At 43.3% G+C, this 14626-nt stretch overlaps 1 protein-coding gene across 1 annotated transcript in view; it reads left to right on the forward strand.

Moving 5' to 3' along the window:
- Positions 1–14626, forward strand: part of LOC146203944 (uncharacterized) — a 105328-nt gene that overhangs the window by 63795 nt on the left and 26907 nt on the right. Inside the window, exons 26-35 of the mRNA XM_084585986.1 lie at positions 696–740; positions 1904–1957; positions 4003–4101; positions 5946–5999; positions 6096–6149; positions 7471–7524; positions 8250–8303; positions 8962–9051; positions 11606–11659; positions 13031–13084. Coding sequence (XP_084442112.1) covers positions 696–740; positions 1904–1957; positions 4003–4101; positions 5946–5999; positions 6096–6149; positions 7471–7524; positions 8250–8303; positions 8962–9051; positions 11606–11659; positions 13031–13084 — 612 coding nt within the window. The remainder of the gene's footprint in view (positions 1–695; positions 741–1903; positions 1958–4002; positions 4102–5945; positions 6000–6095; positions 6150–7470; positions 7525–8249; positions 8304–8961; positions 9052–11605; positions 11660–13030; positions 13085–14626) is intronic.

The following is a 14626-nucleotide window of genomic DNA, read 5'->3' on the forward strand; positions in this document are numbered from 1 at the left end:
TTTGGAAATAACTTGACTCTGCCACTATCTCCCTCGGACCTCGTTCTCGTGAATCTCTCTCTAGTTTCGCTCCCGGTGAAATCACTTTTTATTTTTTTTTTTAGCTCATGCATGGTGCATCGCTCCAATTAAGTGCGAGACATCGAGGTACCCCTGAGTTTTCTGAAAGACCAGTTACGCGGTGAAATAAAATAAGCGTGAGAGGTCTTTCACTTTATTTTGCGATATTTAGTGGATTATTTCGTAATAAAGAATAGAAGCGAATAACTGGACATTTGGCGTATGGGAAATGAGTGAACTTACACGTGCGAGTCGCTATCAAGTCATCGCTCGATTGTGAAAGGTGTTGTCGCTTGCAATACCAAATCTTAAAACGGCCAGTGTGTTTATACAAAGAGTTTCCAAAATCAGCGACAGAATAAAATAATCTTCACGATAAATGACAAGAAAGGCGAGCATGCCGATAACGCGCAAATAACTGTGGCATGCTGCGCGCGAATGCTGGTTCTGAGATTGGAAATACCGGTTTGGATGTATGTGAAGTCAAAACTCACAGTAGGGGCATCCCTGCAATTACGCGGATGTTGGGTTTGGAAATCTTGACGCGCGTTCAGACTCTGCGGCTTCGGCATATAGCTACTGTCCCCATTTTGTGTATGTACCTGACAAGCGGCGTCTCTTTTTTTTTCTTTTAGGGACCTACCGGCCCACAAGGAGAGAGAGGCCAGATCGGGCCACGGGTAAGGAACAACTAGCGATCTCTCTTGATTGTCAGGCAACGTGTCTAAAAATGATATGGAAACGTGCTTGTTTTGTACATATAACGGACGCGCTGCATATTTTTATGCGTGTCCGCGACCAGGGCTGCAACAACACAAACGAAACAACAAATTGCTTGCTTTCTTCTTACTCATGTTGACTACTGCAGTCTTCAATGAGCATAAGACATGATGCCTAAACAGTGATTTTTCTTCACTTTCCTCTTTGAAGGGCACATCATTGACCTATTTCAGCTTTTACCTTTTACTCGAGTGCAGAATATGCACTTAGGCAGCCAGTCAAAAGGCGGCCAGAAACTGCCCCAGCTCTCTGAGAGAAGCTGACCAGGTGCTTTTAGCAGCCTCTAGAAACAGCCAGCTGCAACATGCATGGTGTGCGTCAGCGTTCGAAGAATCGCCACCTTTTGCTCTGCCATCAAATCAAGTCCAGATTTTTGGAGCACCTTTCGATCGTGAAACAAATGTGGGATATTGTAAGATACTGTTATGCATATGTTGATGGGAATGGTCCTAGCTCAAATGCGTGGCCATAATGTGATAATAAAGTTTTTCTCCATATACGTAAGTTAGTTAAAACTGCACAAAAAAGCCAATGGTCAGCGTTTTTGAAAATAGTTTTGAAGTATAACTGTGGAATAATATAAGATATTTTATGAACATATTGATAGATATGGTGTAAGATTTTAAACCGCAACAAAATATTGCCTGTGAAGTTTATCCTGCGCTCACAACGCGTGATTAAGAATGCCATAGAAAACCACCATAGAAAACCAATGGGGGAGGGGGGGGGGGGGCGTTTTTAAATATCAATAACAAAAAAAAAAAAAACTAAAAGCTTGCTGAGGTACTAAAGCTTGCTAAATGTATTGATTGTTGTGGTGCAGTTATACAATATGTAAAAAAAAGGTATGTTTAAGGACTATTTTCCAGATCTGCCCAGAATTTTCGGCGGCTGTTTACACCGCTTGAAGTCTGGGCCGCTGAATGCTTCCTTGGCGTTTGATGAGCTGCAAAGGAGGCGGCATGTTGCTACAAGCTACTGCGTACTTTCTCCGATCATATGCTTATCCTACATCGTAATTTGCTCCTTCAGCGTGCTCTTTCTTTTCTGTGATATTTTTCAGGGCAACAGGGGACAGCGAGGAAGAGTCGGCAAAAGAGGGGCGCCTGGAGAGAAGGTGAATAATTTTCTACAATTCACACGATTTCTTCTCGGTCTAAAGGCCTGCACAGAATTCAGAAAGCTGCCTAGGACCCTGCGGATATTTTGCGCGAACGCACATATTACACGCACGTGCACGAGCGCGCACCCACGCACCCACACATAAAATATGGCCGAACAGTGAACGCGGCACAACGTTGCTTGTGCTTAAGGCTTAAACTCGATATAATGTAAGCTATAACGGTTACGGTTGATGCGCTTGCGACGCCCATCACTTTGTATTATTGTGACAGCTTTTTCTGGCCTCAAAGGTATAAGAAATGGCTAAAAAGACACAAAGCAGGGAGAATAACCATAACATAAATTGTAATAAACGAACATGAGGCCGAAATTTGGGTTTGAGTCTTGGTATGCAAATGCGTTTAGTTCCGTTTATCGGTGCTGTTTGACGTGATTCAAGTCGTGAAAATAGCACCTCAGATACTTCTTGAAGCCGCGCGTTTTAAAGGAATAAACTTCAGATGCATTTTGATGGCTTTACCAGAACCCGGTAGGAGTGTATGTCGTCTGATTTATTATTTTCCTGAATTGGACAGCAAAATCTTGGATTTGACTCGAATTTGGGGGGTGAACATCGAACACCTGAGCTCCCGAGCTGAAAATGAAACGAATATTCTATTTTTTTTTTTTTGCAAAGGTTTAGCAATCGAGTTTCATCAGGGTATATTTTGCAACAAAGTGACCTAAACGGCGACAGTCATTTCATACCGTGACATAACACCTAGCGATTGACCAATAAAACCTTGGAATGCTCGTCAGCAAAGAAATGCGAATCATTGAAGGGCTTCGTTATGAAATACATAAGAAGGAAGGATATGCTGCACAAACGAAGTGTTTGTTTGGTGACACGTTTCCACTTGGGCTTCAAATTATTTTCGTCCGTTTTTTTCACGGTTTTCCTACTTTGCACTTGTGCTCACTCCCTACACTTTCCCAGATGTACGACCTTAGCCATAGGTATTCAGACCACGAGCTGGGTTTTTGAGCGGTGTAGATGTGCACTTATAGCACACTAGAAGTTCCAAATAACCTTACGTCAATGAACACTCTCCCTCCTCCGGAATTTGTGAACTGCAGAGGTGCTATACGACACTAGTAAAGCGTGCGTGAATATCTTTTGTCCAAGACTTTACGTGTACTGTAACCGGACAAGAACACATTTTCGATGTTACAGGTGCTATTTAGAATGAGAAACAGCTAGCGTTGGTTAGTGGCCAGCACCACCACCTGATTTTTGCGCTGTCTTTTAATTGGCCCTCGTCAATCGCAATAGAAAAGTACGTTCCGAGTAAGCGGTTTTCAGGGAGAACTGTGGTTAATTCACAAGTGTACAAATCGGACATTTGGTTCCGTCTGAGAATGGGCGCCGCCTATACGTGCCACGGGGAGCCGAATTTTTTCATTTCGTTCTCCAAGGACGGGCGTGAGACGGTGTGCAGAGTAATGGAAATATACGGATGGGAAGTCATCCCATGATGTTGAATAAGCTCATTTTGTTTCTAAATTCAGTGCAAACCAAAGGCGCTAAACGACAAGAAAAAAAAAAAAAAACTGAAGAAATATGACACCATTTTAAGTAAAATGCAAAATAAGGGCTACAGTAGCTAACAGAGTGGCATTGGTATTGACGTCACGACATGAGGCCACAGCGCAACTTGTCTTGGGAAGCTGAACGGTTGTTTCCCCTAAGTTTGGTCTTGATGGAACGTGCAAAAATCAGTCATCTGCTTTTTCGGGTTTCACTAACAACTATCAATTCACTTGTGACTCTCATCGAGTGTCATTTCATTACCAATGCGAAATTTGTCAACTAGAAATCAGATCCATAGCCTGACGCTGTATATTCTTAACCACATGTCGTTTCCTCTTGGTCATATTTTTCCCATAAGTTTTTATGTATTGTCCGCTATAAACGGTCTTGTTTCCACTTCACTGATCAAAATTTTTAGTAATATTGTACAGTTGCTGCGTTTGTACAAAGTTTATGTCGCGTTATTTCAGGGCAGCTCCGGGGAACCAGGACCGCCCGGAATCCCGGGTGAAAGAGGCCCCCAGGGCCCCGAGGGTGCAAGGGGATTCATGGGAGTACCCGGATCACCGGTGAGTTTTAGCAACTGTGAGCTTCATTTCCTCATTTGTTAAAAAAAAAAAAAAAAAATGGCGGAAGACTTTCACCACACTCGTATTTTGTATTCATTTTAACTAACAAAAAATGTCAACGGTATTCCTAGTTGCTGTTCGCGGTTTAATTTGCGTATTCATCGGTAAATAATTAAATTTCACACAAACACATTTGAGATATTTGTGTGACATTTTTTTCAAGATTGAGTTCACGTTTTTTTCATCCATGGTTAATCTAATTACTCACTATACCGTAGCTCAAGGAAGCCGGCGACTACCCTCCCACCGCGCTTGAAAATCAAGATTTCAATGGAAGAACGATGACTCAGTCGATGATGGTTGGCATCAGAAGAGGTTTAAAAAACGTATGAAAGCTCGCATTATGCATTAACTTTGATCTTCACAAGAAACGTCGATCCCAGGCCGTCCTGAAACCCGAGTCACGATAGCCATAGTTTCAACTTTTGCCGTTCCTGTCAGCGAGTTCTCGATCCTCATTTAATGTCACCAACATGTTTTTGGGGCGTCAAAGAAACCGAGCTTCAACGTTTCAAAGAAAAGTGCCTTCTATTTTAAAAACTTTAGCCGTTTCATGAATGACTTTGTGGGCGGACGACAGCCATGCATTTATAGGACGATGACATGGCGTGGCCATGAAGATGTTGTTGTTGTTGTTGTTGTTGTTGTTGTTCTGTAATTTGGTGGCACACACCCACACAGGGGGATCGGCCAAGAATTGAGGTGCAGAAATATTAGATTTTGTGATGTATAACTACATCGCAAAAAAAAATAAATAGAAATAATTACTAGGGAATAGAGAAGGAAATGTAAATATGAAAAACCAAAATCAAAAAGGGTAATTACTAACGCACGCAGTAGGAGAATACTAAGATTTATATGTACAGATTGTGGTGGCATGTATTAGGAGTTTTAGGCACAAAAAACAAACAGGCTGAATAAGTGTCGAGTGCAGCGTCATAGCAAAACAGGGGCAGTGCCCCCAAAGCACCAACTAATTGCCGAAGAAGACAAGGAAGAAGAAGGGATCAACGTGCAATTCAAGCTGAAAAGACAAGCTGAGGATCAAAAAATCGCAATGTGGGCAGTTGAATGAACTCGACGCGGTAATCGCGAGACAAGGAACGTAAGACAGCGGTTCCTGGAACGAGGTGGCATCGACACAGGATGTAAGCAGGCGAGTGAGAACAAGTTTTGTGGTGCCGTGGACCGTGCAAAACAAAGAAGCGAAGAACAGTGGCAGGTGTGCTGTTAGTCTCAGGCTGAAACAATGTGCGCACTTCGATATCGCTTAGCATTCGCAGAGGAATCGAGACTTGAAGCGACGACCGCAAGCAGCATAAGAGATGTTGTTCTGTTGGGGACTTCCCCGTAGGATGTCTGCGTAAGGCTGTACTTAAATCCTGGCGTGATACACATTCAGCTGAAATGTATGCATGTGCTCCTCGTAAACCCTGCGGGTGGCTGCGACGGGAGTGATGGGCTCTTTGCTACGTACAGGGCAAATGTCATGCGGCAACGGGCACGTGCGTCCGCCGACTAAAGAGCTCTACTCCCTTAAAAAGTGTGACTGGCCAGTTAGATTAATTCCTCATTTGAATAAACGCAGGATTAATATATTGATAAGGAGGGTATGAAATTATTCTTGAATTATCTCCATTCCTTGATTTGATTTTTAAGATAGGTAACACCAGCATACCCACTTCAACAGGCATCAGGCAGGCGAAGGGAATATCTGAAAATTGACGAGAAAGCAGTGCTGTGGCGCCCTGTAGACAGCTGTGACTATCTCGACACTAACGCAGGGTACTCCAGGAAAGGACGGGCCACCGGGACCTCCCGGAGAGCGAGGACCACCTGTAAGCTGACAGTGTCCTCAATCTGGATATAGCTATTACTTATTTAGTTGTTTCACTTCAGTTAGCCCTGATCAAGATTCTCTTTACTAATTTCAGGGAGAAACCGGCACTATAGGACCGCCTGGACCACCCGGAGTCATTGGGCCTGCGGTACATCATTTTAATACATACACTGTTAATTGTCTCCGATTGAATACTGCTACCATAATTTGGTTCTATGACTACTCAGCTCGATGGCTGCACCTCCTCCTATGGTGTGTACAATGTGGATAATTATTTGAACATAGGTTGAGGGTGGAGTTAGCACACTTCGGCGCAAACATACTGACACGTTCAGATGCAGCGTCTGTGGCACTGACATTTACGAAACGACTGCAGGCCACTTCACTCGGAAAAGCTGTTCTGAGGCTGTAGATGGTCAGTCTACTGCTTCATCATCACCAGCCGGACTATACTCACTGGAGGGCGAAAGCCGCTCCCATATTACTTCACTTAATTCGGTCCTGTGCTAGCTGCATCCACTTCACCCATGCATGGGAACTTAACCTCATCCGCCCACCTGACTTTCTTCCACCCTCTGGTACGCTTAGCTTTCTTTGGAATCCAATTTTTTACCCTTAGCGACCACTAAGTATCCTTTCTCTGCACTACATGCCCTGCCCATGCCCATTTCTTCTTGATTTCCACTAGAATGTTATTAACTCGAGTTCTTTCTCTGATGCACTCTGCAAGCTTGTTATCTCTTAACGTTACACCTACCATTTCCTGTTCCATAGCTACATGTGTTGTAAACTTAAGTAGAACCCTTTTACTTAGCCTCCACGTTTCTGTCTCATAGATGAGTACCGGTAAAATGCAACTGTTATATACTTTCCTCTTGAGCGATATCGGTAAGCTGTAGTCATGAATTGCGAGTATTTGCGAAATGCGCTCCATCCCAATCTTATTTTCAGAGTTATTTACCTTTCGTTGTCCGGATCTGTGGTTATAACCTATCCTACGTAGACATATTCGCCTACCAATTCCATTGAAATGGACAGTCTTGCTCGCTCTTTAACCGCGAGTTCCTGTTGTTATGGTAATCAAATCAAACAAGTTAAACCCCTGGTTAGCATGTAGAAGCGTATAGTCATGGCAAATTGTGGTTTCTTTGTCTTGAAATCCCGATCAAATTCTCCTTTTTTCCTGTTGGTTCAAAAAGTTCGTGTAAAAGAGTAATGGTCTCCATAAAAGTGAGGGGGGCTTTATAGGCGTGCTGCTAGTTGTTGCTACGCATGGGGCTTCTTTGCGGGAAGTAAGGGTGCTGGAGGCATGTTACAAACATGCTTTGCGTGGGACTTTTAGCGGCACACATAATCAAACGGGCAAAGATTAAAAGAAACAAGAGGCAGTGTGCTTTCCTTATTTTGTTACGGTAACATAACATTCATAACCTTCTTTATGGTAACACGACATACGTATTTTCTTGCAGGGTCCTCCCGGTGAAACTGGAGCCTCCGGAGACATCGGACCTCCCGGTCGTCCTGTGCGCACACGATGAGCTTTCGTTTTCTTTCTGTCTTATCGCCACCGCGTCCTTGCCGCGTAACGTGGGAATCGATATCGGGAAGGATTCATGTATTTCTTCATTACGGCTGCTTATCCTGTACTCGCATTAGAATTTGTGATGTTGAATACGACCCCATTTTCTGACTGTGAGCTTCAGCGCAGGCACCTAAAGGCACCAAAGCGCCTCCAACTATACCATATCCTTTCCCACAGGACGCGCGCTGGTTTGGGTTGGTTTATGGGCTTTCACGCCCCAATGCGACTCAGGCTATGCGACACCGTAGTGGAGGGCTCCGGAAATTTTAATCGTCCGATCGATTTTAATCGTCCAACCATGTTCCAAGTGAATGCTAGCGGAAAAACATTTGGGTGAATAGTTTCGATGACCATTAGTAACAAAATTGCAGTGCATAAAACCCCTCTGGTAATAAATTTCATGTTCTTCTTAATTTTTTCTTACATGGTCTCTACAATGTTTAACATCCCTTAAGACACAAATGTGATTAAAGGGTTGCGAATTGCAAACTGAGCTCCTGTGCTGATTTTATATTATAGCCACCACATTTTTTCATCTGTGATAGCACGTCCGGCACCGTTCTTGACGGATTGTGGCGTCTGGTTTAATGAATGCCATGTTGTTACTGCTGCTTTTCGATATCGTTGCCCCTCCCCACTCCCTTCTTCATTTTCTTTCGTCGCCAGGGTGTGCCCGGCGAGACAGGCTTGCCTGGACCTTCTGGCAAGGAGGGCCTACCCGTACGTTATAGATATCTGTGCCTTCCTTTTAACCCGTGTTCTACACTTCCCCCATTACCTATTTTGGCATTGTCTAATTGACTGTACTGCATCTGTTGAGTCATTAACAAAGCATGCTAACAAATTTATGATAGCGATATATTTTCTCTTAGCATCTATTAATGTGATTTGTTAACATGATCATTAATAAAATTTCGTTGTAATGTATCCATAAGTTGATCACGATGCTATCGTTATACTTGGTTCACGCTCGAATAAAATTTATTCTGCTGGAAGGTAAGCGTGCAACTGGTTACGAGGAGATTTTTTTTTTTGTTGTCCTCAATGGCGACAAAGCTTAGCCGTGCTGTTTATCAAGCGTTTTAAGGCGTGGAAACTTTCCTGTGATTCGTAGAAACACTATTTTTTTTTTTTTTGCAACGTTGATCAATACTTTTTATTTACTTATTTTTTTCCTGGCATATATGACGCTATTATTATTATTTCATTGTTTCTTTACTTACTTGTGCAATTTGATTGTAGAACACCCATTTTATAGCAAGAAACGAATACACACTGGGCGCTCTACTGGCAACGTTGCATTGCAGTATGAGACGAGCAATGCCTACGCGGTAATAGAGCCAAGTTTTGTGTTTCATTTTTATCCTATCAACGTCAGGGACCTCCGGGCCCTGCAGGCAGCAAAGGTCCTTCCGGCCCTCCGGGTCCTCCTGGATTTCCTGGAGAAAGGGGTAACATGGGACCACCGGTAAGTGCACTTCCTGATGTTTTAGAATGAATAGAGGAGTTCGTGTGCTCTGCTCTGCAATTTGATGTATTTGTAAAGACCATCTATTCAAACGGTGTAGAGAAGTTTAATCATGACTGTCATCTTTCTTGTAGAGGCTATAATGACTACAGTACGAAAAATTAAAAGGAAAAAGGCAATAAAAGCCTCAGGGGTACATAGGATATCCCTTAATTGTTTACATCACCGGAAGTTGCAATGGGCGCTGTAAAACGATCCCGAAGTGAAAGCGGACTTAAAGGGTAGCTTTAACGGTATGCCTCTCAACTGTGGAAGTAAACGAAATGACTCTGATGTGCGCTAGCGTTTGATATTCATTTTGCACTGCCTAAGGCTCTAAAAGCTTCGCGCGGCGGCGCTTCTGCTTTTGGCTAGGAGTGCCATCCAGGACAGAAAAAGAAAAATAGGGAATAAGGAGGCCGTCTGTTCCCTTTGTAATTCCGCAATGTGGCTGCTTTCCGTGCGCGTGCGGACCTCTTGCGGTGCATCTGGGGCGCGTCGCGATGTACCGTCTGGGGCGGGGCTTCAGAAAGGTGGGTTTGCTTGACTTTTATTTGAGGTTTGGAAGATCGTTGACAACGTGTACTCTCCGAAGTAGAAGGTCGACAAAGGGGGTATGTAGTGCGCTTCGAAAATAGGCTTTCACATCACATACGCCGCGTCTTTCGTATTAGACATTTTGTTACGTGCTCGAACTACCGAAAGCTCTATAAGCACGAAGCACTCGATGGCGCACTGGATCGTTGTTCAGCGCTGTCAAATATGATGAGCACACTTTATTTGTTTTGATATGACATCCTTGTAGAAAAAGTAGTGTCCTCTCAGAGACGAAAGTTAACGGCATGCGAAAAACAATGGTATCTATCCACTGAAAATCCTTAAAAGGTAAGAGACGCGTTCTTCATGCATTGAAGTATCATCCACTGAAATGCTCGCGAGGCAGCGCAACTCATAACCTTTGAAAAGCTAGGCTAGGCTAGAAGCTAGGCTGAGAGGCTAGCTCTGGAGAAGCTAATCTCATGTATTTCGGCTCTCACGCCATGTTTGAACTTCAGTTTAGTGAGAATATGGGCTTTACAGGCGTACAACTGGTTGTGAAATCGCGGTGTTTGGTGCCGGTGGGGTCAAATCAGTGTACGCGATGCACACGCATAAAAAGCTAGAGCGCTAACACATGCTCAACGATGTTAAGAAAAATTTATAACAAGTTTTAGTGTTTTATGTTTCTTTGTATCCGCTCCCCGATTATTGGACATAGATGCAAACAAGGCTAGCATTTGCTGAGGAAAATTTGGGAAGCTAATAACATTTGTAAAACAGCGGTAAAGGTTTAAGTTAGTTCACATTCGTTTATTTCATAGTATTTTTGTTCGAGACGGAAGACGCCTTTCCAAAACTAGAATGTACGTTCACTGCAAGCACGAAGCTGCGGTGGCCTTCACGTAAATTGCCACGAAGTAGGTTTATGCAGCAGTGGGACAATAGGAAATATTTCGACCTCTTCGCCCACGAATTAGTAGAACATTCATGGAGTATAATGCAGTCCTTCGGTAAAATCAATGCAACAATTATGAACCTATGTGAGATGATTTTCGGTAAGCAAGAATTCATTTTATATTTTAAGGAGCAGCTTCCACTTTTTGAATGAATCGTTGACCTGCCCAAATCTCATCCTATCCTTCATACCAGGCAAGGACACCGGCATTCTTGAACCAAAACCCACTGAATCAAGCCTTTTTAACTTTTCGGACATACTGCGAGTGCGCATGCGCCTGGTGCCGCTCCCCTTCTACTCCCTGCTCGGATTGAATAGCCCGTACGCGTTCGTGCTATCGCCGCCATATGACCGGCAGCGCCCGCCGCGCTTCACCCCATTAGCTTCGACAGATCACCGCCAGGGGAAGCGCGGCGCTGACGTCGCGCGACAAAACTTCAGCTTGGGTTTCCTATCGCACTACAGCGATGAATGCCTTGCAGTTGACAAGGTACGGCACAACAGCTTCTTGCGACTTAATTTCACGAGGCACCCTCTATTTAGCCATTTGCTGTCGACGCTTCTGCGTATACCTTGCCGCTACCATCGTTTCGAGGGCTGTAGGTCCTTTACTTTGGACCACGTGAATTCACAGCGATCCTGTACCGTTAGTGTGGTGCAGTATTTTCGGCCGCAGACCGAATTCAACACACCGCCTCCACACATCAAAAAGTCCATGTGCATTTCAGTTTGTTTTCCTCGAGCGGACTCTATTGATTCATTTTGAAGCTTTGTGATGTTTTGTGAGGACGCACCTCAGCTAAGCGAGTAGTTATTGTTTTCTTTATTACAGATTGTATGTTTTACGTTCATGCATATCCCTTTATTCTATCGATGCTCTATTTATGTTAATAAGCTGGTCTGCATGGGAGCATCACGTTGAGAGTGGTGTAATCCCGCTTTTAAGTTATTACGCTTCTACGTTTGAACAATGTTCGTCAATATATATTTAAAAGAGGTATTGCATATGCGTGTGCGCAGGGTTTTCCAGGCCCTAAGGGTGAAATAGGGCTGCCTGGAGCACTTGGACCACCTGTGAGTAGTTTCATTCTGCGATGTTATTTCGACGTATCCGCCGAGTTCAGGAACGTTACGCTATATTGGCTGCATCAAGTTATACAAAAATTTTCCAAGTGCCATAATTCATGCGATTAGAAATGTTGTGTGCACTTCCTTAGCTCACCATGGTAAATATAATTTCATCTCACTGTTTCACTGTTTTGTGCAATCTTCCTGTCGATTACCATTAATACACTCATAACGTGCTGTGGATGCCCGTGTAACATTAGCTGTAACACAAGCATATTTGAGCAGCTTCTAGATCGAAAAACAAAAAAGCGTCATACTGGATTGAAAATGTAAGGTGTTGCTAGAGCCAGAGATTCATTACCAGCTACAGGCCATAAGCAACTTGCGTACTTCCGGAACCTTTAATTTAAGGCGAGGTAGGAATTCAGAGAACATTTCAACAATGCAGCCCGAACTCCGAAAATTTCTTGTGTTATGCATGCAGTCTTTATTCGGTGTCGTTTTCGCGCCAGATTGATTGAAGTGCAGTTTTATTCATAAACACAATGTTAGCATGTGGAATAGCATATAATTCTATGGCATATAGTATGCCTGGATACCATAATGCGCATGAGCGACGAACTTCATTTCGGATAAGAGAGCTAGCACACGAATAATTTGATCGAACTGGCCTTCACCTTATTGAATGCTGGACCGTTACTAAGTGCGGCGAATTTCTCAATACACCTCTCACAGTGTATCATTCACGGTGAATTCATTAAATGCCGCCTTACGGACTTTCTTCAGTAAGCATAATTCAGCAATGATATTTATGCCATCACTAAAGCGCAAGCCTCCAAAGCAGTGAAGACCATGAACTGGAACCAACGCTTTTTAGTGTAGTCGAGATCCAGACCGTTAATGTAGGTTATGGGTGATGCCAGCTGCCGTGGTAATTGAATCGAGTGGCACAAAAATGTCTCAATACACAAGTTACCTGTCTCATCGTACCAGCAACCCACATTACCATGTCTATGGAAGATACTTTTTTTTTTTTTTTTTTTTTGGGGGGGGGGGGGGGGGGTTACGCAAAACGCACAGAACTACTCTTCGTCGTAGAATCGGAGTTTAGAGGGAGCTCTACAGACAACTTTAACCCAAATGTTTTCTCGAGTAAGGTGTTCAAGAAGATAAAGAACCTGTTCACCATTTGCCGTAATAGTTTGTCTAGAACACTGCTAATCGCTGATGCTTTTTTAAGCCGTGTCCTGCAGGTTTCTCCTGCCTCCAGTGTCGTAAAAAAATGTTTGAGCGTGAAATCGCTTGGACAGGCAATACTAATCGCAAATGCGTGCAGCAGAAACCTTAAAGGCAAAAGGTGCGCTCGCCTCTTCGCAGGGCGATAAAGGGGACATCGGCTTGCACGGTGACCCAGGACCTGCTGGGGAAAAGGTGAGTCTTTTGACTAACACACACACAACCATGCTTGAGGCGCATGATTACCTGTCTAACATAATTATTAAAGAAAATGAGCAACATTAACAAATTTATTTAATAATTTATTTACAAATATATAATAAGTTTGTATAAATCGCATTAAACATTTTATTTGCAGTTTAAAGACAAGAGCAGTGCTTACAAGAGGAAAGCTAGCAAAAACGGCAACAATGATTGAGGAATCACTAATGCAGTAGTCGAAGGCGGCTTCTGAATGAGGCCACATTTGGTCTTGCATCTTGTGTTCATAACTTATTTTCTTACTTTCATCGATTAAGTACAAAAATAATGTTCGTCCCCATTGCATACTTTCTTCAAGGGCATTTAGCTGTGTATGGCGGATAGCGATAGTATTCTCAAAGTACAGCTCTCATTTTTCTAAAAATTCTGCAAACTATTCTACGTCACTGGCTGTTAGGATTAAATGAGTGATAATATTTTGGTGTTCGTACGCATGCTCAAAAGTATACAAATGAGCAACATAGAAGGCCATTCATTGAATATCGCTGACCGTTTTTAGAACACTAGTTGCGTTTTGACGGGGATAATCTGTTTGATGTTACAGAGCAATGTGATGAGTACAGGTACTGCATATCCGGACAGACAATAACGTTCTCGTCAGTCATGAAAGGGATGGAGAGAGAGAGATAATAAGAAAAGGAGAGGTATTTACCATAGGAGAATTCTTTTCGGTCACCATTCACCAGGGAAAGGGAAAAAAGGAATGGGGAAAAGAGATGTGCAAAGGGGAGACTGAAATAAGAAAATGAAGGATGCGAGAGGTGCTGTCACAGCCTTTAGCACATGGTAACGCCCTATTGTATCGAACGAATATACCTGGCAAGCTTTTAAAGCTGGCAACAGAGAAATTATATCGGCTTTTGTAATTATATACTGGCTCCACGTCAGTATTCTTTTGGATTGCGTGATGCATGTTCAGGGTACCTTTAACCCCTGTGCTCTTACTTATCAGTGCATATTTTGCTCCGTATCTGAGCAGTTTTAAGACTTGCATATTATGTATGTACCTCGTGCATAAGTCTTGACCTTAGCATTAGATTCATTTAATAAAATAATGACTTCTACATCTAATAACTTAATAGGTATTTTGAAATTTACCGTGATTCCATCGGGTGCGTTTCGAAGTAGCATAGTGGGTGAAGGTGTACTTCGCTGTTTAAGTCCTCCCTTTTCCGTACTATTCCTTGCGATTCTTCCGGGCCTGTCGACCCAAAAGAGTCGGCTCTCGATCCCTTTATGACGCCTGTTAGGAAGCCCTCTTTCTGGATTCAGTCTCGGCTGTGCGGTATTGTTTTCAACTATGCCCGGCAGGCCTTCCCTCGTTATCAAACATTTTTCAGCTTGCTCGGAGCTGTTTTCGTCCATTGGGAGTCCTTATGGGCGCTTGGTGCCGCCCTAGCTCGTAACGTCTACTTTCTAGTTACTTTGCTTTCTAATAATTCTTCGGCAGGCCTTTGCTTCAGGTATTAGGTTTTG

The sequence above is a fragment of the Amblyomma maculatum genome, chromosome 1, assembly GCF_055883805.1.
Source record: "Amblyomma maculatum isolate TAMU_Amacu chromosome 1, ASM5588380v1, whole genome shotgun sequence".
Classification (NCBI taxonomy): domain Eukaryota; kingdom Metazoa; phylum Arthropoda; class Arachnida; order Ixodida; family Ixodidae; genus Amblyomma; species Amblyomma maculatum.